Raw genomic sequence first — 25,432 nt, 5'->3', positions numbered from 1 at the left:
CTGTGTTAGATCTGAAACTTCTAGGTCTATAAGTCCATTATCAATGAGTGAAATACTCATACAGGACATCCTTAGTATCTTAAGTCTAAGGACTAGATACACTACTAGGACGATGAGATCGTTGTCTGATATTGAGATATCATTAACTATCCAACATTCTATGAGCGGATCAATTAGTGAACTGATTCTCTAGTGAGCACTTGTATAGTATTTATATTATCCTCATATGAGTAGCTATGAGACCAACCATCTCCATCATATGGATGGGTATGCAGTATACTAGTCTATCTGGTTATCTTAATGTTCCTCTCGAGTGACTTATGACAGAGATTATTTATGGTATGTGTTTAAAGACAAATCGATCTCATTATCATAATCTCATCACGATCTAATTCTTATTGCACAGATCTATGGACATCATAATACGTGCAATAGGTAATATAAAATGAGCAAAAATATCAAATAAATAATAAGAAAAAAGAGTATGTATTATATCACACGTGTCATCACTCATGTGATTGGCTTATAGGACACATATGACTAGCATAATTTGATAGTATTTAATCATTAATAATTGGTCGTGAACCAAGTAGACGGGAGCTATGAAACTCGAGATAAGACCATGGGCAAGTACCTTGTCGAGATGCAATAGTTAGTTTAAAGATTCTCCTAACTCAACATGTTGTGAGTTCCTCGTGCAAAAAATACCGAAGCTAATGTGCTAGCCTCCATCCAATCTCTGAAGGAAGGCCAGTTAATAATAAAGACTTTGCTAACTTGAACCATCGGAAGGCACGATGTGGCTACGATCAAGGGGAACCAAGCTAGATCGATGAGATCTTACACTATAAGAGAGATATTACACTCATTACTAACCTTGTAATGGCTTAGAGGGTCACGTTTCATCAAGCATGGCATCAAGTCCAATAGGTCGACCATCTCCAAAGCTGTAAAGGATAAAGGCTTCCTCTTTCATGGGTCCAATATCAACCGAGGCCTCTCCTCTTCCTAATCGAGCCTAGCTTGGACCTTCTTAGGGCATTGGTGCTATAGTCAAGGGAGGCTACATTTTTTTAATCGACTTCTTAGGCATGTCACCTCTTTAAGGATGCAGGTTTTTCTTTGGTATAACCTTATATTTATTTTTTGGTCGATCATTACTACCATGATGACCAGACCAATGTAGATCCAATGCTTCTATTGACAACTCGTGGGCAACTGTTGGGACAGAGCAAGGCTTTGCTGCACCCGATGAAGAGTCGGGTTTATTCCTTTTCAAAGTATGCAGGTTCATGCCTATATAGGGCCTAAATCACAAAGTTAAAGATTAAAAAGAAAAGTCAAGTAAAGCGAGGGAGGTTCAAGTCATACCTCAAGGTGTTGGGCTAAGGCTCGCACTAATCAACCACTCCTCATCCATCTTTTAAACTATTTTGGAGGAAGAAAGTATTTCCTTAGTTGAAGTACTTAATCCGCCTCCTCATCTGATAGGAAAGGAGGGTAATTATCAATGTAATATACCGACCATGTGAAGTTAAACTCTTAGTCTTAACATAAGCTCATAAGGAAGAAATACTCCTTCCAACCCTTATTGTTGGAAGGGGCACTACTAACCTTGAAGCCCCCCTAAGTGGCTACATAGTAGCTATTTCTCCTCTTGCATAATCGAAAACAAGAGACAAAGAGGGTGTGGGTCGAAGTAATGTCGACACATCAGCATTCCCCAATGAACACCATATGATAGTGTCATGAGTTGGGCGCCATTTGGAAAGGTTATATCTCCCATCATTGAATGCAGGACACTATTATTGCATGGAAAGGAAGATAAAATCTCACCTTAAAGGCATTACAAGACGGGTAGATAGACTAAGGAACAAGATCATAAGGGCACTAAATGGATCGGGAAAATTATAAATTGAATTCAACTGAGATACAATACCTAGTTTGTAGGTGATCTAAAAGAGGTATGTTCTTCCCAATCACAATCAAGAACTTCTCATGGGTTCCAAGTCCCCAAGAACTCTTAGGTTCATGGGAGAGGCCCCTTCCAATGAAGAGGACCCGACCTTCTCCGCCCTCGGGCTATCCTAAGATGAAGTACAAACCTCGACCTACTGACGGCTAGAGGATTGAGAAGAACTTATACGAGAGAGGAGAGATATCCAAACCAGAGACAAAAGAATAGAATTGATATCGAGATGAAGGACTCAAAGACTTACTCATGTTGTCGAGAACTAAGGCGAGGTGGGAGACGCTCCTAAGGAGGCTATAGGGGTGAAGTTGAGAGCTCTTGAGGCTTTGAAGACTTTGAACTTTGGAGGCTCAAATAGAGGAATAAGTCATATCCTGTATGGAAATGAGATTTATAAAAAAGCTCCTTTTGCAATCAAGATAAGTGTCCCTTTGAGGGAAATCCATGAGAGACACTAATAGCAAAAGGATTCAAAATCTGCCACAATGAAGGGAGGACCCAAAATCTGTCGGGAAGGACTTCGAAATCCGCTATAGTCGAGGAAGGACTTGGAAATCCATTGTGGTAAAGGCATAGAGCCAAATATGCTCGAGGTGCATGAGTCCAAAAATTTGACCCGCGTTAAGACAAATTTGCCATGACCGAGGTGTAAGGTCAAGTATGCTTGAGGCGTGTGAGTTGGGAAACCTAACTTGCATCAAAATAAATCTGCTACGATGATGTAGGGCCAAACATGCCTAAGGCATGTGAGTCAGAAAACCTAACCCACACCAAGGTAAACCTATTATGAGAAAATCATATGGTAAAATATGCCCGTGATGTATGAGTTAGGGAAAATCAACCTTTGCCTACGGGTGCCTCCTTCACGCTACTAATGAACATGTTAGTAACAAGCCTATTAGGTGAATTGAATGTCGTGCTTTGGACCCTCTAACATGAGCCTTAAAGCATGCCTTAGGTGGATGAGGCAAATAGTAGGAAACTTGTTGGCAGTTAATCACTATCCAACACTTATCGCCACGTAGAGGTTGGAATGGAAAAGAAAAGGTCATAATCACTCTACATTTGTCTGCCCCATGGACAATAGTCAAAAGGAGGCGGTTTGGGCTCATCTCCCCCATGTCGCCCATATGGATAAAACGTTAAATGAGGACATTAAGACAATTACATGTTATCCCTTTTATAGACAAAATATAAAAGCTAACTCCCGATGTTGTGTTGAGGGATTCTTTTTTCGAGAAAACCTCATACCTCATAAAGGACATCAGACTAACTTAGACATCAAAGCTATCAGAGCGAAAAATTTTCTTTTGACAACGATCTTAGTATAGGTGGTGCCTTGGAAGCTCAATCACCTGTCTTAGAGCTATCTCCAAGTCATCTCGGAGCCACTCAAAGAATCACATTGAATCACTTCGAACACTCCTACGTATTCTGATTTGAATCATGTCGGGTTGACTCAAACATCGATAAATTTTTTTTCTAACACTAATTAAATTTATTTATCATATTATACATATAACTTTTTATTTTTTTATTAAATTAATCACGCCAAAGATCAATCGGTATAGATTTTATCAACCATTCATGGTTGTATCTAAAGAAATAAAACATGATGCCAAACCATTACATGTTAATTTTATTATTATTGTTTGAAACTTAATCACTCCAATTTAAGGGTAAAGTTCGATTTAGAATAATAAATAAAATCAATGATGTTATCTATACGAGTATATATAATTTGATTGTTCCCACGGGACAATTTTAATTTAATTATTAATCACACTTTACTCATCTAATTGGTGGCTTTGTATCGAACAATGACTACTCTTGGTTGGTATACGTAAAATTGTAACTCGTTGTATGCACGTGTATTTTTTACCATGTGTAATTTTGCTGATCGCATTTATTCTACATCGACTATGATTTAGGGTGATTTCTGTTGGGTTGGGTCTAATTGAATCATCCGACCGGGAATGTCACGTGGATATCACGTGATAGTTACACCCTCTCATCCCTTCCCTGTTGCGCCGACCTACCTCTCTCTCTCTCTCTCACACACACACACATATATCAGTTTATATATATTCCGCCTATTGGGCTTTTATCGGTGGCGTCTCCTTTCCTCTCCTTCGGCTCCACTCTCTCTCTCCTTCTTTCCATCGCTCTCTGCTCTCTTTTTCCAAGTCTTTCATTCGATGTGTATGCTTCATCGCCCTGCTTCTTATCTCTTTGACACCCTCGTTGATTCTCTTTCTTCCTCCTTGCTCATCGACCTAATCACAGGTTCGTGGACTTTGATCTTTTGTATAATCTGTTTAGATGGATAGGGTTTCGATCTGTATCGCCGTTTATCCTGGATTTTTAGGTTGATTTTTGGGTGCTTGTGGGGGATCCAGGTTCCTGAAACAGGGGAGAGGCTGGAATCGAGATGGCAGGGAACCGGTCGAATCTGCCCTTGCGACTGCAGCAGATCTTATCCGGCGGGAGGTCCGTCTCGCCGGTGCTTAAATTGGAGTCCGAGCCCGTGAGTTCTCCCTGGATTAAACCCCTTCTTATCTTTCGTTCTTGGTGTTCCAATTTAATTTCCGTCATCAGATGGGGTATCTTTTTGTTTTTCTCGATGTTTGATTCTTAGTTGTCGATCGTGGAGTGCGATCAGTGCTTGAAGTCGTTTAGATGGGGATACACGATGGACTCGTCTCTTACGTTGTTTTCCTGTTTTGTCGATCGCGATGGCGTATCTTGTGCTTGCCCTTTTCTTGGTTGTGTTTTTTGCTGTCGGAGCTATTTTGTGATGAATGATTTTAGTACGAGTCAAAAATGGATTTGCTTAACTGCAAAGTAACAAAAATTGGTACTATTTTTGGTGTTCCACTTTTGTGATTTGGTACTGCAAAATAACGAAGTAACTCCGTCGTTTAAACTCTGTTATTCTTCTGGCTTCCACCTTTGTAATTAGATGTGTTGGATGGACCATTTCACGTATGTATCAGAGTTGAAGCTATATCATTCATTATCTATGTCTTCTTTGGCATAAGAAGAAAAGAGAGAAGAAGAAATGACTTGAGTTATCATGTTGGTCTTAGGATCGATTAAGATGATAAGATGGAGGGAAAAAAGATAGAAGACAAGTGAGAACCTTGTTCTGGGTTTGTAAAATCGTGGTGCTCAAGCAATGACCTCTTTATCTATGCTTCCACCCAGCTCTTACCTAGCTTACTTGCTTGGTACTTATTAGTTATTACAACATACATAGTGCATAAGGAACTGGAAGGAAAATGCAACTTATGATATGTTTTTGAGTTGTGTGCTTCATTAGGAATTTCTTTTATAGGATACAGACCTAGCAGACCTAGTTCATCTACCCTTTTTTTGTGATAGAAGAAGATCAAGTAGTTATAGTATTTCAGAATTGAACAAAAACTGAACAGGGGGAGCCATGGTGATTAACAATTATTACTTCAGTCAAAGGAGTAGGAAACATACATCCATTTGTGCTACTTGAACCAAAGCATTATGTGTGTGTGTGTGTGTGTGTGTGTTAGATGCTAGTAAATTGTGGAAGAACTCAACTATTTACCTGAAATAAGGTAAATGGTGCTATCAGATGGAAGCTCGTGTCATATGTATTTCCATGCTAGCTAATGTATATTGTATAGTAAGGAAGGAATTTTCAGAGGAAGCACATCATCTATTATATTGGGTATTTAGAAAAATAGGATCTTGTTATGTGAGTTCCTGGTGAAAGATGGTCTGATGGAAACCATGGGGTTCTATTTTAAATTTTATGGTTGAATATCCTTTTTAGGAAAAAAAAGTTACAAGTGTTTATACTTATGTTTAATGCATGAGATACTTAGCGTACAACATTTTATAGTTATTTTCAAGTATTTGAGTAAAAATAACATGGTTTGTTTTCTGAAATATTCAAATTTTTTAGGTCAACTTCAATAGAAAATCCAAGGGTATCAATTTTTTATCAACCATGGTCAAGCCTGCATGTTTTTTGGCCATCCATCCCAAACTCTAATAATCACATTATTAATCTGTTAGATGGGGAAATGTTTATAATGCTCCAGATGCTTTCTTTTGTTTTTCATTATATGTTTATTGGTTTCTGCCACAAACTTTTACATGAAAAACTATCTCCATACTGAATGATCATTTTATTGTTTTTAGCTTTGCTACATTGTTTGAGGTTTAATTCTAGCTACTTTGTCATCCTAAGACAGTTTTTCGTGGTTATAAACATTGAAATTTTTATAGGAAGTTTATTTGTATTTGATTACACTTTTGGTTTATGCATTCTCTTAGTTTATAGTATGCTTCTGATGCATGCCAATCATTTAACTTAATTGCTTTCATCATGATGTTCAAGAAAACGGTGCAACCAAGCCTGAAATCCTTCTAGGATTTTGCTGTTAAACTAGCTCCTCTATTGTTAAGCTTTTAAATAATCCTCAAGATATTCATCTCTCTGAATCCTGTGTTGGATAAATGATTAATATCCTTTCCACAAACAATTTAAGTGATAGGTTCCAAACTAATATCTATCAGTAACTATATGAGCTACTATACAGCAGACTTGGTTTACTTGATGTTCAAAATATGATTTGCTGTCATGTATAACTTCCTGGCTGGCAAGTTATGAGTGATAATAACTCTTATTATTATTTTACTGCACTCTTTCATCTTCCCCGTCTTCTCCCTGTAGAAACTGTATTTGTTTCATGCATTTAAATTTTATATTGGTTTATGTCACTGGTTCACCATTTCTTTTTGACTGTATATCCCAACAGCAACTTGTAAATACTATTGTATTTCTTTTGCACAATTTCATGGTTCTCAATGTGCTGTACTATTGCAGAAATACATATTTAAGGATACGCTGGCCAAGCGACGTTATGATATGTTTGTTCATAAATAGTTATAATGTTAGGATTTCCTTGTGCTAGTTGCTGCCATTCTTCTTGATTCTTCTGATGCTATGTGTTAATCTGTATTGTAGTTTAATTTTTTTCACATAACGAAAAAGTATAGCCAATGTGTATTGTTTGGGTTTAGTTTGAGTAATGGGGTTGAGTTGCATTAGTGTTGCTTTTAGTTATCTCTGCTCTTGTAAATTATCTGATAGTTATATTGCATCAGGTACATTTTTAATCATTTCTAATTGCTAGAGAACATATTCATATTGGAAATTCATAATACTTTTTGGTATCATTCCTGGAGTTGTTTGTCGGGGATGTTTCACTTGCTTGTTGGGTTGGCTTTTCAACTCAGAGATGTACTAAATTTCAGTGTAAAAAATGTTAGAGGAATATTAAACAAAACAAACTTACAAAGAAATTGTCAGATGAGAATAATATAAGCTAACAGGTTGAATGAATAATGCAATATATCTTTGGTGGTTGATGGTCTTATAATAAGTTGTATGTAATATTCAAATGTCCCCAAACATCAATTTTAAAGCACCAAAGAATCTCTTCTGCATGGATTCTGTGAAGCTAGTTGGATTTTCTAATGTCATATTTGTTCTACCTTTCTGATTGCATAATAGTTGTTCTGGACCTTCTGGTGTACCAATAGTATATTGTACCAACATTCTAAGCAATTGGACCTTCTGGTGTACCAATAGTATATTGTACCAACATACTAACCAATTGTTTGAATATGTTATTGTTGGCATTGCTGAAGTGGTGTACCATACTAGTTGATACATATTGGTTTGATAATAATTCTTGTATGGTTACTGGTATTGATATTCATAACCTTGGGCCGAAATGGTACGGGTGGTGTCAGTCTATTTCTTTGTAATATATTCTAGGATATTTTTATTGTTTCATCACAGTTTTGTGATATTTTTTTATCAGAAACAGGAAATTTTGGACTATTATGTGAAATCAATACATTTTTGGTGCTTTCAGTTTTCTTGGTCTCATTTGGACACAAGTTGTCATGTTTCTGATGTTAATTACATATTCCTGCTTGTAGTTCTGTTTCAACTGGTCACTGGTTTGTAATTGAGAAGTATCATTCATAGAGTCAAGTCTTCTGCATTGTGCCATAAACTGGAACATATTTGATTTGATGTGTCTATAGGACATGTAAATGACGAATTTGAGTTTTCTTTCGATACATCAACTTTTAACTGTATGTTTTTCTGAACCTTTTTTAGATTATCATTTGTTTTAAATATGTTATTATTTGGTATTTGCAGCCTCCGAAGGTTAAAGCTTTCATCGATAGGGTGATTAAGAGCCCATTACATGATATAGCTATACCTCTTTCAGGCTTCCGTTGGGAGTTCAAAAAGGTGCAGTGGTGTTTTTAATATCCAGTAGATGTTTCATGGATGCTTTGCTTGTTCCAATCTTAGTTTTTTATTTCATTTCAGGGAAATTTCAACCACTGGAGGCCGCTTTTTGTGCATTTTGATACATATTTCAAGACATACCTTTCTTGTAGGAAAGACCTCCTTTTGTTGGACCATATGTCAGACGAAGATCCATTTCCCAAACATTCAGTGATGCAGATCTTAAGAGTCATGCAAATTATTTTTGAAAATTGCCAGAACAAAAGTTCGTTTGGAGGTCTAGAGGTAAATCTGAAGCTCCAAATTATTTAGAGGATAAGTTGTATCGACAATTTTAGCAAATCCGTTTGCACTTTGCTTACTGACATATTAATCATGTTCCTGAATCAGCACTTCAAGCTTCTACTTGCATCCGTAGATCCAGATATTATTATAGCTACGTTGGAGACTCTTTCGGCTTTGGTGAAGATAAATCCATCCAAGATGCATCTGGGTGGGAAACTGATTGGTTGTGGCTCTCTGAATAGTCGTCTTCTGTCTCTAGCACAGGGCTGGGGAAGCAAAGAAGAAGGCCTGGGTTTACATTCATGTGTTGTGGCAAATGAGAGGAATCAGCATGAAGGATTGTGCTTGTTCCCTTCAGATATTGGTGATAAGTGTGATGGTACCCAGCATCGTTTGGGTTCTACTCTCCATTATGAATACAATATGGTTTCTACTATTGAAGAGAGCAAGTCATCCATTTTATGTGTCATAAAGATTCCAGATCTGCATACAAGAAAGGAGGATGATCTGAGCATTTTGAAGCAGTGTGTTGACCAATATGACGTACCTCTAGCACACAGATTTTCATTGCTTACAAGAATTAGGTATGCACATGCCTTCCGCTCTCCCAGAACATGCAGACTGTATAGCAGGATCAGCATTCTTGCTTTCATTGTTCTGGTACAATCAAATGATGCTCATGATGAACTTATGTCTTTCTTTGCAAATGAACCCGAGTACACAAATGAGTTGATCAGGCTTGTTCGTTCTGAAGAATCAGTTCCTGGAACTATAAGGGCACTTGCTATGCTTGCCTTAGGAGCACAGTTAGCAGCATATGCGTCATCGCATGAACGGGCTAGGATTTTGAGTGGTTCAAGTATTATATCTGCTGGTGGAAATCGTATGATGTTGCTAAATGTGCTTCAGAAAGCTATTGTGTCACTTAGCAACCCCAATGATCATTCTACGCCAGTGTTTGTTGATGCTCTTCTACAGTTTTTCTTACTTCATGTTTTATCGTCTTCAAGCTCTGGTAGTGCTCTAAGGGGGTCAGGAATGGTTCCCCCACTTCTACCTCTTTTACAAGACTCTGATCCAGCACATATTCATCTTGTCTCTTCTGCGGTCAAAACCTTGCAGAAGCTGATGGAGTATAGTAGCCCAGCTGTATCTCTATTTAAAGATTTAGGTGGCATTGAACTTTTGGCTCAGAGGCTGCAGATTGAAGTTCATAGAATTATTGGCTCAGGTGAAGCTAATAGTAACACACTTATATCACCTGATCTGTTAAAATCTGATGAAGATCATCTGTATTCACAGAAGCGCCTTATCAAGTTTTTGCTTAAGACACTGGGTTCTGCCACATATTCTCCAGCAAATGCGACAAGGACTCAGAATTCTCACCATAACTCCTTGCTTGCTTCTTTATCCTTGATATTTAACAATGTAAGCATGTTTGGAGGGGACATTTATTTTTCTGCAGTAACTGTTATGAGTGAGATCATTCACAAGGATCCAACTTGTTTTCCTGTTCTGAATGAATTTGGTCTCCCGGAATCATTTTTATCATCAGTGATTTCTGGGATCCTTCCTTCCTCAAAAGCACTTATATGTGTTCCCAATGGTCTTGGTGCCATCTGCCTTAATGCTAAAGGATTGGAGGCAGTTAAAGAGACTGGTGCACTGCGATTTTTGGTGGAGACCTTCACAACAAGGAAATATTTGTTAGCAATGAATGAAGGTGTTCTTCTTTTAGCAAATGCTGTTGAGGAGCTTCTTCGGCATGTATCTTCACTAAGAGGTATTGGCATTGAGATAATAATTGAAATTATTAACAATCTTGCCTCCATGGGAGAAGAGAAATGCAAAGAAACTACAGTGGTTATGGATGAGAACACTGCCATGGAAACTGATATTGAAGAAAAGGCAAATGAAGGGCATGATTTGGTGAGAGCTATGGAATTAGCTACAGACGGCATCAGCGATGAGCAGTTTGAGCAGTTATGCATCTTCCATGTGATGGTATTAGTTCATCGAACAATGGAAAATTCTGAAACTTGTAGAATGTTTGTGGAGAAGGGGGGTATAGAAAATTTGTTGAGACTTCTTCAACGACCTAGCATCACACAGTCATCAGATGGGATGCCGATTGCTTTGCATAGCACTGTGGTCTTCAAGGGCTTTACTCAGCATCATTCTGCACCCCTTGCACGTGCATTTTCTGCCTCTCTCAGGGAGCATTTAAAGAAAGCTCTGAATGGATTTAGTTCAGTTTCTGGTTTGTCTTTGCAGGATACTAAGTTTACACAGGATAGTGAAATCTTCTCTTCTCTTTTTGTTGTTGAGTTTCTCCTTTTCCTTGCTTCCTCTAAAGATAACCGCTGGATGAGTGCATTGCTCACTGAATTTGGAGATTCTAGCAGGGATGTACTAGAAGATATCGGGTGTGTGCATCGTGAAGTCCTGTGGCAGATTGCCTTTCTCGAAGATTCAAAGATCGAAAGAGATTATGATTCCTCTTCAAACGAGGTAAATGTAGACCCTGGGGTGGTCGACTCAGACGAGCAAAGGATCAATTCTTTTAGGCAGTATCTTGATCCATTACTTAGACGAAGAGTTTCTGGGTGGAGCATAGAGTCTCAAGTTTCTGACCTCATTAGTATATATCGTGACCTTGGCCGAGCTGCTACTGGGTCACATAGATATGGTGTAGATGGCTATTCAGCGTTACGAGTTGCTTCCAGTTCCCGATCCCGGCCTTCTAATTCTTTAGACTCAAGTGCTGCAAGCAAAACAGAAGAGGACAAACGTAAATCTTATCATTCTTTATGTCATGAGATGATGAGGTCACTCTCTTATCATATTAACCATCTGTTTATGGAGCTGGGAAAAGCCGTGCTGCTTACTTTGCGCCGCGAGAACAATTCTGTAAATGTTTCTCCTTCTATTGTGTCTGTTATCAATACAGTTGCCTCCATTGTGTTGGGACACTTGAATTTTGGGGGGAATTCTAATATGGAGAGTGAGGTCTCTGTTTCCACAAAATGTCGATATCTTGGCAAAGTGATTGAATTTATTAATGGGGTTCTATTAGATAGGCCAGAATCTTCCAACCCCATCATGGTAAAGTTCTTTTTTGGACACGGGGTTATTCAGGTCATTTTAACCACTTTTGAAGCTACAAGCCAGTTGCTTTTCACAGTCAACAGGGTGCCAGCTTCACCAATGGATATGGATGATAAATGCCACAAAGAAGAGAAAGAAGAATCAGATAATTCATGGATATGTGGTCCTTTAGCTAGTTATGGCACACTATTGGACCACTTAGCCACATCATCTTTCATCTTGTCTTCCTCGACGAAGCAGTTGCTTGAGCAACCTATCACAAACGATGTCATTTCATTTCCTCAAGATGCAGAGGCATTTGTAAGGGTGCTTCAATCTAAGGTACTTAAGGCAGTACTTCCCATTTGGACCCATCCTCACTTTGCTGAATGCAACTTGGAGTTTATTACTTCAATGATCTCTATTATGAGGCATATTTACATTGGGGTTGAGGTTCGAAATGCCAGTGGCAACACAGAAGCTCACTTATCTGGTCCTCCACCTGATGAGTCAGCTATAGCATTGATTGTAGAGATGGGCTTTTCTCGTGCCAGGGCAGAAGAAGCACTGAGACAGGTTGGGACAAATAGTGTGGAGATTGCAACTGATTGGCTGTTTTCACATCCAGAAGAACCACAAGAGGATGATGAACTTGCTCGAGCTGTTGCCATGTCCTTAGGAAACTCAGCTACATCTTTAAAGGAAGATGAAACAGTAAACACTAGTAATGCTGACCAGGAGGAGGAAGCTGTTCAATTGCCTCCCGTTGATGACATTTTATCAGCATGCATTAGACTCCTGCAGGTGAATGAACAATTAGCATTCCCTGTCAGGAATCTGCTTGTTATGATTTGTTCACAAAATGATGGTCAGCACCGGCAGAAGGTTCTCTCCCATATCATTGATCATGTCAAACATTGTTGTACAGCATCAACTCCATTAAGTGAAAGTATGTTGTCTGCACTTTTTCATGTCCTTGCTTTGATTCTCCATGAAGATGTTATGGCACGGGAAGTTGCCTCCCAGGCTGGCCTAATAAAGATTGCTTTGGACCTGCTTTCTGGTTGGAATCTGGGCACTTCTGATGATGGAAAACTGCAAGTTTCAAAGTGGGTGACTGCATGCTTGCTTTCTGTTGATCAGCTGCTTCAGTTGGATCCTAAGATGACTCCGGGAATAGTTAATTTGGAACAACTGAAAAAAGACAATCTTAATAACCCTAATTCCATTGTGATTGATGAGAAGAAAACAAAGGATTTACAGTCTTCTTTCGGATCAACTGTTGGATTTTTGGATATGCAGGACCAGAGGAGGCTTTTGGAAATATGCTGCAGATGTATACAGAATCGATTACCTTCTGAGACAATGCATGTGGTGCTGCAGCTCTGTTCTACATTAACTAAAGTACATTCAGTTGCTGTTAGTTTTCTTGATGCTGGAGGTTTGCATGCTTTGCTTAGTTTGCCTACCAGCAGCTTGTTCCCTGGATTCAATAATGTAGCAGCTGCCATTATCCGTCACATTTTGGAAGACCCTCATACTCTTCAGCAAGCCATGGAATTGGAAATACGCCACAGCCTCATTGCGGCAGCAAATAGACACTCAAATGCAAGAGTTTCACCACGAACTTTTGTTCAAAACTTAGCTATTGTTATTTCCAGGGACCCTGTGGTGTTTCTGAAAGCTGCACAAGCTGTATGCCGGATTGAGATGATAGGTGACAGGCCTAATATTGTGCTGTTGAAAGATCGTGAGAAGGAAAAATCCAAGGCAATAGACAGGGAGAAAATAGCCGAGAAAGACAAAGTACCAGCTAGTGATGACAAGAGTACTGGAGTAGAAGTGGTCCCAGTGGCCCCGGGAAGTGGACATGGTAAATCACCAGATTTGAACACAAAGAACCCTAAAGCTCATCGAAAATCTCCTCAGAGTTTTACAAGTGTAATTGAATATCTCTTGGATTTGATTGTGAAATTTGTCCCTCCTTCGGAAGCTGATCACCAAACTGATTCTGTTCCTGGTGTTCCATCACTATCAGACATGGATATTGACTCCACGTCAGCTAAAGGAAAAGGAAAAATCACTGCTGTTTCATCTGAAGATAGCAAAGTTACTACTCAGGAGGCTTTAGCCTCTCTTGCCAAAAGTGCTTTTATTGTGAAGTTGTTGACAGAGATTCTTCTGACTTATGCTTCATCAATCCATGTGTTGCTTCGAAGAGATGCTGAACTCAGTGGCTTCCGTGCTCCTTCAAGGGGTTTATGTGGGAATAGCAGTGGGGGGATCTTTCATCACATTCTTCATAATTTTCTCCTGTACCCAGGAATCTGCAAGAAGGATAAGAAAACTGATGGAGATTGGAGGCATAAGTTAGCTACTAGAGCTAATCAACTTTTGGTGGCATCCTCCGTTCGCTCTACAGAAGGACGTAGAAGGATTTTTTCTGAAATTACTTATGTGTTCAATGACTTTGCTGACTCATCTAGTCAATGTAGGGCAGCTGATTACCGTATGCATCCCTTTGTTGATCTACTTAATGATATCCTTGCTGCTCGTTCGCCAACTGGTTCATATATATCAGCAGAAGCTTCAGTTACTTTTATTGATGTTGGGCTTGTTCGCTCTCTAAGTCGGACTCTTAAAGTGCTAGACTTGGACCATTCTGATTCACCAAAGCTCATTACAGGAATTATCAAGGTGTTGGAGTTGGTGACCAAGGAACATGTTCATTCTGCATACATTAATTCTGCAAAGGAGGACAACCCCGTGAGGCTTGCTTCTAATGAGCAACAAGTAGGTTCATCTAATTATCATGGTGATAGGTTTGAGGCCCTGGAAACAACATCCCAACCAGATCATGCAGAAGTGGTGGCTGACCAAAGGGAAGCTTTTAATGCTGTCCAAACTTCAGGAAATTCTGATTCTGTTATAGATGACATGGACCGTGACCGGGAATTGGATGGAGGTTTTGCTCGTGAAGCCGAAGATGATTTCATGCGTGAAGCTTCTGAAGATGGCATTGGCTTGGAGAATGGTGTTTCAACTGTGGAAATTAGATTTGATATACCCCAAAATGCGGAAGATGGTATGGGTGATGAAGATGATGATGAAGATATGTCAGGGGATGAAGGTGAAGTTGATGAGGAAGATGATGAGGATGACGAGGAAAATAATGACTTGGAGGAAGATGAAGTCCATCAGATGTCTCATCCTGACACCGATCATGATGACCATGAGATTGATGATGAAGAATTTGATGAAGATGTCTTGGAAGAAGAGGATGACGATGATGAGGAAGATGATGGTGTGATACTCAGATTGGAAGAGGGTATAAGTGGGATAAATGTTTTCGATCACATTGAAGTTCTTGGTAGTGACAATTTTGCTGCAATGCCTGACATATTTGGTTCTAGACGTCAAGGGCGTACAACATCCATTTACAATCTTCTTGGAAGAACTGGTGATCATTCTGCTCTTCATCTTGAACATCCACTATTGGAAGAGCCTTCTTCTTTTAGACATCTTGTTCACCAAAGACAGACAGGTGATATATCCGATTCTTGTGTTGCTTTATTGTTGGTTTTATATTTATTCTTTTTGTTCTACATAGTTCTCTTAATTAGAGACAATCGGGTGACATATCCATTTCCTCATTTGTTTGTTGTTTAACCTTTTCATCTCTACATGAATTTTCTCATCCATTGCTGGTTTCCTACTTTAGCAGACAGTAATACCAATAGTTACCAATCTGTCAAAAGTACTTCAGGCATCACATGCTTACATTTTCAGATTTTTCTTTTCAGAGAATGCCGTGGATATAGCTTTCTCAGATAGAAATCATGAAAATACTTCTTACAGAATGGATGCTATCTTCCGATCATTGAGAAACGGACGACATGGACATCGTTTTAGTATGTGGTCAGACGATAACCATCAACGTGGTACCTCTAGTGCTCCTGCAGTGCCGCAAGGCATTGAAGAACTACTTGTTTCCCAATTAAGGCAGCCTACTCCTGTCCAAGTATCTGACAGAAATATGCCGACTAACAGTCCACAAGAAAAACATGAACCCAACCAGTTGCAGATGTCAGAAGTGGAAGTTAGGGAAGAAGCTGAAGCAAGAGGTTCTGAGAATAATGAAAATATTATTATTCCTTCACAAGTGATAGATGGTTCTGGAAATGGTGGTGTTGGATCAACCAATGGTGATCCACTTCAAGACACAGGCATTGCTGGTGGAGGTGAGCAAGGGACTGAGATGCAGTACGAACGGAGTGATGCAATTGTACGAGATGTAGAAGCTGTGAGCCAAGCAAGCAGTGGTAGTGGGGCAACTTTGGGGGAAAGCCTTCGCAGTTTGGAAGTAGAAATAGGAAGTGTTGATGGACATGATGATGGAGATAGGCAAGGTCCTGTGGATAGGCTGCCTCTGGGTGATTTGCAGCCACCAGCTAGGCCGAGAAGGTCTTCTGGAAATGCAATGCCAGGAAGTGCCCGTGATACATCTCTAGAAAGTGTTAGTGAGGTTCCACAACATCAAAACCAAGAAACTGATCAGAATGCTCTAAATGTGGAGCCGCAACCAAATGAAAATGTCAACACTGACACAATAGACCCTACATTTTTGGAGGCTCTTCCGGAGGAATTACGAGCTGAAGTTCTTTCCTCACGACAGAATCAGGTGGCGCAGACTTTGAATGAGCAACCTCAAGCTGATGGAGATATTGATCCTGAATTTCTTGCTGCACTTCCTCCTGATATTAGGGAAGAGGTCCTAGCACAACAACGTGCTCAAAGACGACAGCAATCACAACAATTGGAAGGTCAACCAGTTGAGATGGATGCTGTTTCAATAATTGCTACACTTCCTTCAGAAATTCGGGAGGAGGTATGCGTAGTGCAGCCCTGTTGTTAGAAATTCAAGCTTTTATTACAAAATTTAGCTGTTGATTTATTTGTTGTTATCTGTAATCATGTTCTTTAAATGTCATATTTCATCCATGTGATGCCCAAAACGTTGTCATTTCAGGTGCTTCTCACATCACCAGATACTCTCTTGGCCACACTAACTCCTGCACTTGTTGCCGAAGCAAACATGTTGCGTGAAAGATTTGCCCATAGAGGCACACTCTTTGGCATGAGTTCTAGAAATCGTCGGGGTGAGTCTTCTAGGCATGGTGAAGCAATTGGGTCCACTCTAGGCCGAAATGTCGAGGCTGCTGTTCGTAGATCTGCAGTTGGCAAACTGATTGAAACTGCTGGTGTGCCTCTAGTTGATACAGATGATCTAAAAGCAATGATCAGACTATTGCGTATTGTTCAGGTAATTGCTTGTTTGTCTTGGTGTTTTATACAATGTTTATTTGATTGACGATTTGACTTGTGAGTTGCAGCCATTGTACAAAGGTCAATTGCAGAGGCTTCTCTTGAATCTGTGTACCCATCATGAAACGAGAACTTCTTTGGTGAAAATTTTAATGGACATGCTAATGCTTGATCTAGGAGGATCTGTTAACAATTCAATTGATTCTGCTGAATCGCCATTTCGGTTGTATGGATGCCAGAGTTATGTTGCATACTCCCGTCCTCAATTTAATGGAGGTAATGTTTTAGCTTCAGCAGTATATTGGACTGATTGTGATAATGTGGTCAGGGACTTTTTGTAGACTTGGTGATTCTCATGTAGTTTACACTACATGTTGTTTCATTTAGTACAACAAAATCTCCCCTCACACTAACTAGTTGATTAATTATGTCATGTTTTGCTAAGCATAAAATTATTTTTTCGATTTATAATTGTTCTTCATGTTCATCAAATATCTGTAAATATGCAGGAGTACCCCCACTGGTGTCTCGGCGTATTTTGGAAACTCTGACTTACTTGGCACGAAACCATCTGAACGTGTCTAAACTTTTACTCCATCTTGAATTGCCCTGTCGATCTACATGTGTTCTGGAAGCATCGGATCAGGCACGTGGAAAAGGTGTTCTCATGGAAGAAGATAAACCTGAAGATGAGAGACGAGCATTTGCCATTGTGTTGCTTTTAAGTCTCTTGAGTCAGCCATTGTACATGAGAAGTGTTGCACATCTCGAACAGGTACAACTAACAACTGCTGCGAACTTATTGCTGTTTCAAAAATCCACACCTATGACTGTACCTTTATCTTTTCAGTTGCTAAACCTTGTTGAAGTCATTATTGTAAATGGTGAAAATGACACTGATCTATCCATCAAACCTGGAGCTTCTCTTGAGCAATCATCTGGTCCTGAAAACACCATGCAAGACACACATGTTACTGCTGATGCTGTCCGGTCTTCAGCTGAAGAGGATGTCAAATCTACTACAGACAAGGATTCCAAAAGGCCTTCTACATCAGGTGCAAACATCATGAACAATATAAGTGACATTTTATTGAGCATCCCAGAAGGAGAACTGCAACTTCTATGCTCATTGCTTGCACGTGAAGGGTATGACTTAGTCCTTCCCTTTTTCTTCTTGTTTTATTCACTTTTAAATGATGCATTTAACGATTAATTACTGTGGCCATACTTTAAAAAGTCTGTTTTTTTCTCACAACATGCTTTTAGCTGGAAGGTGCTTTCTAAAGAAACGGTAATTAATGTCCACTTATATGAGTTAATAAAGAGTGATTGGGCCATTGATTTACTTGTATGCTTTTTCTTAAATTGCTCTTAAACTTCACTAAAGTGTTTGGTTGAGTTGAGTCCATATTTTGTTCTTTTGTGCGTCAGAGTTTGCCTGTAGTTTGCTGATGGTGATTGTGGGTGTTCCTTCAAATATATGAATATGCAGTGTAATTTGGTTAGATTGGAGTCTGTCTTAAGTCTTAACTAGGTAGTCTTCTGAGTTAATGATGGAGACAAACCATGGCTGGATCTGTATGTGATATTCCAAACTATTTTGAGCAATGAATTTCACTGTCTTTGTTATTTGATGACAGAAAGGGTCTAATTATTGGTACCCTGTAGCTGGACAATTGAATTTACATGTTTATCCTTCCTAGACAAAAGACCACCAATTGGTGTCCCCCTAAATATGTCAGTCCTAGTCTACAAGGTGGACAACAGTGAACTAAAAGATCATATGTAGCTATTCTTTTTTTCGTGTGCTCCTGTAAGGCTCTTCTGGCAGTCTTATGATCTAGACAGGAAATAATGGTCTTATGTTTATGAAAGATATGATGACTTATTGATAATTCCTTCTCTGGTTACTGTTTCTTCAAATATCTAGTTTTCTCATGTTTAAGGATGGTCTTTTATGTCCATGCCTTTTCCTCCAATCTTGTCTCTTATATTTTGTGATCTTTAATAATGTGTTGCATGAATGGGTGCTGTATGTGGATTTTAAAACAGATCAGAGCAAAGATTTGGACTACTAAACTATTTTGTCTTTCACTGTATATTGGTCTTCAAGTAGTTATTAATTGTTTCTCTTTTTTAAGATTTTAATTTTCTTTTTAATTTTTGCCAGTTTAAGGTCTTACTTTGATCAAGTGTAGCTACCTTCTTGGATGGTATTCCATATGTTTCATCATCAGCTTTTCAGTCTTATTTTTTTTTTCTAGCAAGTTTTGTTTTATTTTTCGACAATCTGATGTTTTCACTAACCAAAATTTAACCAACATAATTGTGGCTTGACTCTTATGAATATTGGCCATTTTATGAAGTTCTTGCATTAAGTATGCTGTATAAAAGCCTTAAATTTTTGATAATTTCATTTCATCTAAAAGCTTAAGCTCATAGGTGAGATATTGTACAATTTATATTCTTGACACTACACTTAAGTGTAGGTGGCAGACTGGTCCAGACCCAACATATGCGGAATTTGAATTGATTGGTTTTTATGCATGTGTGTGTGTGTGCATGGATAAGTTTTGAAGACAGAACCTTTTGCTTTGATACTGTACTATATCTTTAGTCAATTCATTTCATCTAAGCCTGCAGATGAGACATGTTCTGATTTATATTCTTAACAAGAAGTTTCTCTCAGTGGTAAAATATTTTGTTATCCAGTCAACTTCTGCTGATGTGCTATCTGGAGTACTGAGGACTATTTGTCCACCAAATTGTATGCTTTGGGGATCTGCTGTGGTTGCCAGCAGGCCATTATGGCATCTATCTTTGTCTTTGTTCCCAGCACCCTTATTTTACTCCTTATATACCTTATCTGCTATGTTCTTTTTTTGCACTGTGTGCTGCCAGGTTTCACGTATGCTTCTCTGACATGACATACAAATTTATGGAATAACATCCAAATTTTTTGCTACACCAACCTTTATCTTTCCCCTGCCCAAGGATTTTACTTCTCTTTTTGTTAAGCTGTCTCTATTCTTGTTTGTTTTTTACAACTTTTTTTAATTTGCAGATTGTCAGATAATGCATACATGCTTGTGGCTGAGGTATTAAAAAAGATGGTAGCTAGTGCTCCAACATATTGCCGTTTGTTTACTACAGAGCTTGTCAGTTCAGTGCGAAGTTTGAGTGTCTGTGCAATGAATGAACTGAACTCATATGAGGATGCTGAAAAAGCTCTTCTCAGCTCATCTTCTACAAATGGGACTGCGATCTTGCGAGTTTTGCAGGCCTTGAGCTCTCTTGTTGCTGCATTACATGAAAAGGACCCTGAGAAAGACCATACTGATGCTCTTTCTCACGTGTGGGATATAAATGCTGCACTGGAACCATTGTGGCTAGAGCTGAGCAACTGTATAAGCAAAATTGAGATTTCTTCAGAAACCCCATCAGATTTGACTTCTCCTGGAAATCTTGCATCCACAAGTACAGGTGTAGTGCCACCACTACCTGCTGGCGCCCAGAACATCTTGCCATACATAGAATCATTCTTTGTAACATGTGAGAAACTTCGTCCTGGTCAATATGAAGCAGTTCAAGATTTTGCTACCACAACAACTGACATTGAAGAAACTACAACACCAACTGGTGGGCAGAAGTCATCTGGGGCATCTTCAAGCACTGATGAAAAGCATGTTGTTTCTGTTAGGTTTTTAGAGAAACACAGGAAGTTGTTAAATTCATTTATTCGGCAGAATCCTGGTTTGCTTGAGAAGTCATTTTCTCTCATGCTCAAAGTTCCCCGCTTCATTGATTTTGACAACAAACGTGCTCATTTTCGTTCAAAAATAAAACATCAACATGATCATCATCACAGTCCAGTTAGAATTTCGGTGAGAAGAGCCTACATACTGGAGGACTCATATAATCAATTGCGAATGCGGTCACCACACGATTTGAAGGGAAAACTGACTGTGCATTTTCAAGGAGAAGAAGGCATTGATGCTGGTGGGCTCACTCGGGAATGGTATCAGTTGCTTTCCCGTGTAATCTTCGATAAGGGTGCTCTGCTTTTCACAACGGTCGGCAATGAATCGACATTCCAGCCAAATCCCAATTCTGTGTACCAGACAGAACATCTTTCGTATTTCAAGTTTGTTGGACGAGTGGTGGGTTGTTTCTTCGTTTTTAGCATATATTCCCATACCACTTTGTTTGTCTGTGGTTTATAAACATTCCCAATTTTTCTCCAGGTTGGTAAAGCACTCTTTGATAGTCAGCTCCTGGATGTCCATTTCACCCGATCGTTCTACAAACACATCCTTGGTGTAAAGGTTACTTATCATGACATTGAGGCTGTTGATCCTGATTACTATAAGAACCTGAAGTGGATGCTTGAGGTATGCTATACTTGATATGAATTTTGAAGCTCTTGATTCTTTTATTGTCTGCAAATCTTTGCTCATATTTGTTGTTTCATGAGTATTTCAATACTTGTTTTTCTCTCTGTTAATTTTCTGTTGCAGAATGATATAAGTGATGTTTTAGACGTTACTTTCAGCATGGATGCTGATGAAGAAAAGCTGATATTGTATGAAAGGGCAGAGGTATGTGTTTGCTTGTGGTTTCTTCCTGCGTGATCATAACAGAGGCACACATATAAGATGGTGTAGCATAGATATTTTCTAAGCAGTTCGTTTCAGAAACCTGTCTGCTTAAACTACTAAATTAAGTCACTAGACAATTAACAAAATGCATGAAATGGTTGATTGTTCTTGGGGTCTTATCTTGAATACATATTACATAAACTAGTGATGTGCATATTAGAAGTTCAATGGATAAAATATGTGATTTTGTTTTCCTTATTAGATTTTGTTTCCATTACATGTAATTTGAAATTTGACTTGTATATGCTTCTCTTTTATGTAATGATCCCTAAATTATATTCACATGCTTGCAACAAAAGATAGCTCAAGATGCCTTGTAAAGGACTTGGTAATAATGTCCCTTATGAATATTTATTCTTCCAGCTTATTCTGTGTTTATTGTGTGCTTGCATATGTTAATGTGTTCATTGTCTCATTGAGAAGCTGTAGGTGTTCGCACTTTTCTAAATCTGTTAGGCTTGTGGTTAGATAATGGATTTTCTTTCAATCTATCTTATACTCCATCTTTTTTGCAATTTGAACTCATGTCTCACAATCTCCTAGTATCCCAAATAAATTATGCTTTATTATTTTTCATTTAGTACTATATAGTATATATGTTCTGACATTTTGGTTATGTAGGTGACTGATTGTGAGTTGATTCCTGGTGGGCGAAATATCAGGGTCACTGAAGAAAACAAACATGAATATGTTGATCGTGTAGCAGAACATTTGCTAACAACTGCGATTAGGCCTCAAATCAATGCATTTATGGAAGGTTTTACTGAATTGATACCTAGGGATTTAATATCTATCTTCAATGATAAAGAGCTGGAATTATTAATCAGTGGACTTCCAGATATTGATTGTGAGTTGCTAATAGATATGTTTTTGCAGTGTTCGAGCCAGCATCTTGTCTGATAATTACATTCTATCTGTTATTTTATTTATCATTTATAGACTTTGTTTAACTCCTGACAGTGGATGACTTGAGGGCAAATACTGAGTACTCTGGATACAGTAATGCGTCCCCTGTAATTCAATGGTTCTGGGAAGTCGTTCAGGGCTTCAGCAAGGAGGATAAAGCTCGATTCTTGCAATTTGTCACAGGCACCTCCAAGGTGGTTTTCTTTCCCTGAACATCTTATCTATACATTCTATGAAATAACAATTCACTTAAAAGCAATAGCGGACAAATGCATAGGGTAGCTTGTTTGGGTAAGTTGCTTAAATTGCTGGCTCATGGTAGCTAACCCCAGAGCTGGGGCATTGCAACGTCCCCTTGTTGCTAGTTCATGGGGCATTAGCCTCCTCCATGTGCCGTTCCTTGTAGCATAAGCCTGTATTTTCGTATATCTAATCAGATTATAGGTATTTATAACTTCTTAGGGTTCAAAATGATAAACAAGAGAATATGATTCTCCACCATTTTAGTTTTGACATTGTTCCATGGTTTGAATTACTATGGTATATTGGTTATGCCATACCTTTCCAAGCGTAATGGTACTGCTTTTCCAGCCTTTCTGGTTGGTGGCACGTCTTCCTCCTGCTCCCCCCTTCTTCCTCCTCATCCTTTTGCTCTTAATATTGTATGTATCGGGACTCGTACCTATCTAGCTAACTATTGGTATGGTCCTCTTAACCAAAATTTGAGCCATGCTTCTATATATATTATTGGCATATCAAGGTTGAACATGTATTGCACTCTTATCAGAATCTCGTATAGATTAGACCTTGCATATGTCAAGTATAAATATTATTTATAAGTACCAGGTGATTATTATTTAATTTTATTATTTGAAATTATTATTTTCTATGGTTAGAAGTACCAGGTGATTGGTAATATCTGTATACTGTGATGTCATCAGTTCATGAGATTCGTCAACTTACTTTTGTCCTTCCCATTTGGTTCTTTTTATTTTAATAGCTTAGCTGCTTTTTCATTTTATATAGTTCATCTTATATTTGGTTAGCAGCTGTCTAACAAACATTTAGATAGTTAAGATATTCTCAACTTGTTTACCTTTTTATTTATATCTTGCTATTTATTTTCTACCAGGTCCCATTGGAAGGTTTTAGTGCTCTTCAAGGAATCTCAGGCTCACAGAGGTTTCAGATTCACAAGGCATACGGCACCCCCCACCATCTGCCTTCAGCTCATACTTGGTAAGCCTTTTCTATCTTCTGTATAAAGTAACTTTAAAAAGTAAGCAGACTGAAACTGAGCCAGAGTTTAAGCAATTTTAGGTCTTAAATATTTTCTTTTCTTCAGTATAAAAAAACCAATTACATGATTTTTTTAAAGCTACTAATGAGTATCATCTCCTGACTTCATTTAAAATATGGGACATTTATTTTTGTACCAAGTAGAAAACGATTAATACCATTTTACAATTTTGTTGGGTGGGTGTGTGTATCCAATCCAGTTATGGAAGTCTCTTACCCGTGCACATTTCATTCGAGTCAAAGTTGGGATAAGTTGGCAGGTAGTAGTAGCAATTTGCCGACTCCTAAATGGTGGATCAGGGATAGTTTATCAGTGACTGTGGTTGGACTGAAATTAACTAGACAGGGGAAACATCCTTTCACCAGCTGAGACTGCCCTGATGTGAAGTGTCTTGTTCAATCCGAATGATGTGGGTTCAGGTTTGTTTTAACTTTTAAGTCCCTTTTGGTTATGGAGTAATCATTATCTCCCTTGATGAATTGCTTGTTCCTGCTGTTTGTTTTTCAAGAACTTAATCAGCGACAATCTTAGGTGTGGTCTTCTACCATGTAGCAGTAGTGCTGTGATCAGTTATCTGATCATTGTTAACATGACATGATTTTGTTTCCACATTATCCTTGTTGCAGCTTTAACCAATTAGACCTGCCTGAGTATACCTCCAAAGAACAGCTGGAGGAGAGGCTACTTCTAGCTATCCATGAAGCTAATGAAGGGTTCGGCTTTGGTTGATCGTGATGGAACCTATTCCCCATGATGTACAGATTCTGTATCGAACATGATTTTCGAAGCCAACTCACCCGATCCGAAATGTGGTTTCTTAAACATTCTCCACCGTGCGCGTAGAAGCTAAGGGTTTTAATCAGAGGTCAACCGTGATGATGAGTTAGGAGGAGAGAAGGCCCTGTTATTCTCAATCTCCAAGTTTTAGTTTGCAGGTTGGGGATGAGGTATACTTTCAGAGCAGAGTGTTGGCGAGCGAAAGTTGTGGGTGTCATATATGCGAGGCCAATTTCTTTTTCTTTCTCCCCAATTGTTTTAGCACACAGCTTTGTACTTGAAATTATCCCAACTTCTACACTCGAATACTTTTGGGCAGGTGTTGTATGGCAACGTTGCTAAGGTGTTTACCAGTACAAGGTTTACATGACAATCTCATTCGTTCCCTTTTTATTTATTTGTTGGACATCTGTCTTTGGTATAACTCATCATCTCTGTGATTCGTTCTGCTCTAAACCGTCCAAGCTTTAGTTTGCAGTCAGATAGATAGATGCGTGTGGCCAGTTTCTTTTTCTTTCTTCCCAGTCGCGACAGCGTTTAGCGTTCCTACTTAATATTTGAAGGATAATCGGTCGATGTAGGTTTTTAATCTTGTGCACTCACGAAATCTGGGACATGTTTGCATAAAACACTTTAAACAAACATGATAGCCGGCCGGATCACTTTGCGTGTGGGCTCTTCTAACTTTCCTATCACAGCACCGATTCTGAAAGCCATGAAAGGCCGTGTCTTTTTCCATCCATTTCGGGCTACATGTTTTGTGATCAAAGGCACAATGATGGGGCTGGAGCAGTCAGTGTCATTCA

The 25,432-nt window shown here is 38.8% G+C and overlaps 1 protein-coding gene across 1 annotated transcript; it reads left to right on the top strand.

The window, feature by feature from the left end:
* Positions 1 to 4,077: 4,077 nt before the first annotated feature.
* Positions 4,078 to 25,023, top strand: LOC135676186 (E3 ubiquitin-protein ligase UPL1-like). The gene is made up of 17 exons (XM_065187080.1): positions 4,078 to 4,258; positions 4,372 to 4,499; positions 8,193 to 8,288; positions 8,370 to 8,573; positions 8,679 to 15,204; positions 15,464 to 16,548; positions 16,690 to 16,983; positions 17,054 to 17,261; positions 17,495 to 17,760; positions 17,836 to 18,131; positions 20,050 to 21,145; positions 21,230 to 21,376; positions 21,503 to 21,583; positions 22,265 to 22,490; positions 22,604 to 22,743; positions 23,682 to 23,788; positions 24,476 to 25,023. The coding sequence occupies exons 2-17, from the start codon at positions 4,404 to 4,406 to the stop codon at positions 24,576 to 24,578; spliced, it is 10,971 nt and encodes a 3,656-aa protein (XP_065043152.1). The 5' UTR covers positions 4,078 to 4,258; positions 4,372 to 4,403; the 3' UTR covers positions 24,579 to 25,023.
* Positions 25,024 to 25,432: the final 409 nt, after the last annotated feature.

This window comes from Musa acuminata, chromosome BXJ1-6 (genome assembly GCF_036884655.1).
Source record: "Musa acuminata AAA Group cultivar baxijiao chromosome BXJ1-6, Cavendish_Baxijiao_AAA, whole genome shotgun sequence".
Classification (NCBI taxonomy): Eukaryota; Viridiplantae; Streptophyta; class Magnoliopsida; order Zingiberales; family Musaceae; genus Musa; species Musa acuminata.
Note: the sequence above shows the minus strand (reverse complement) of the source record. Positions and strands in the feature narration are given on the sequence as shown.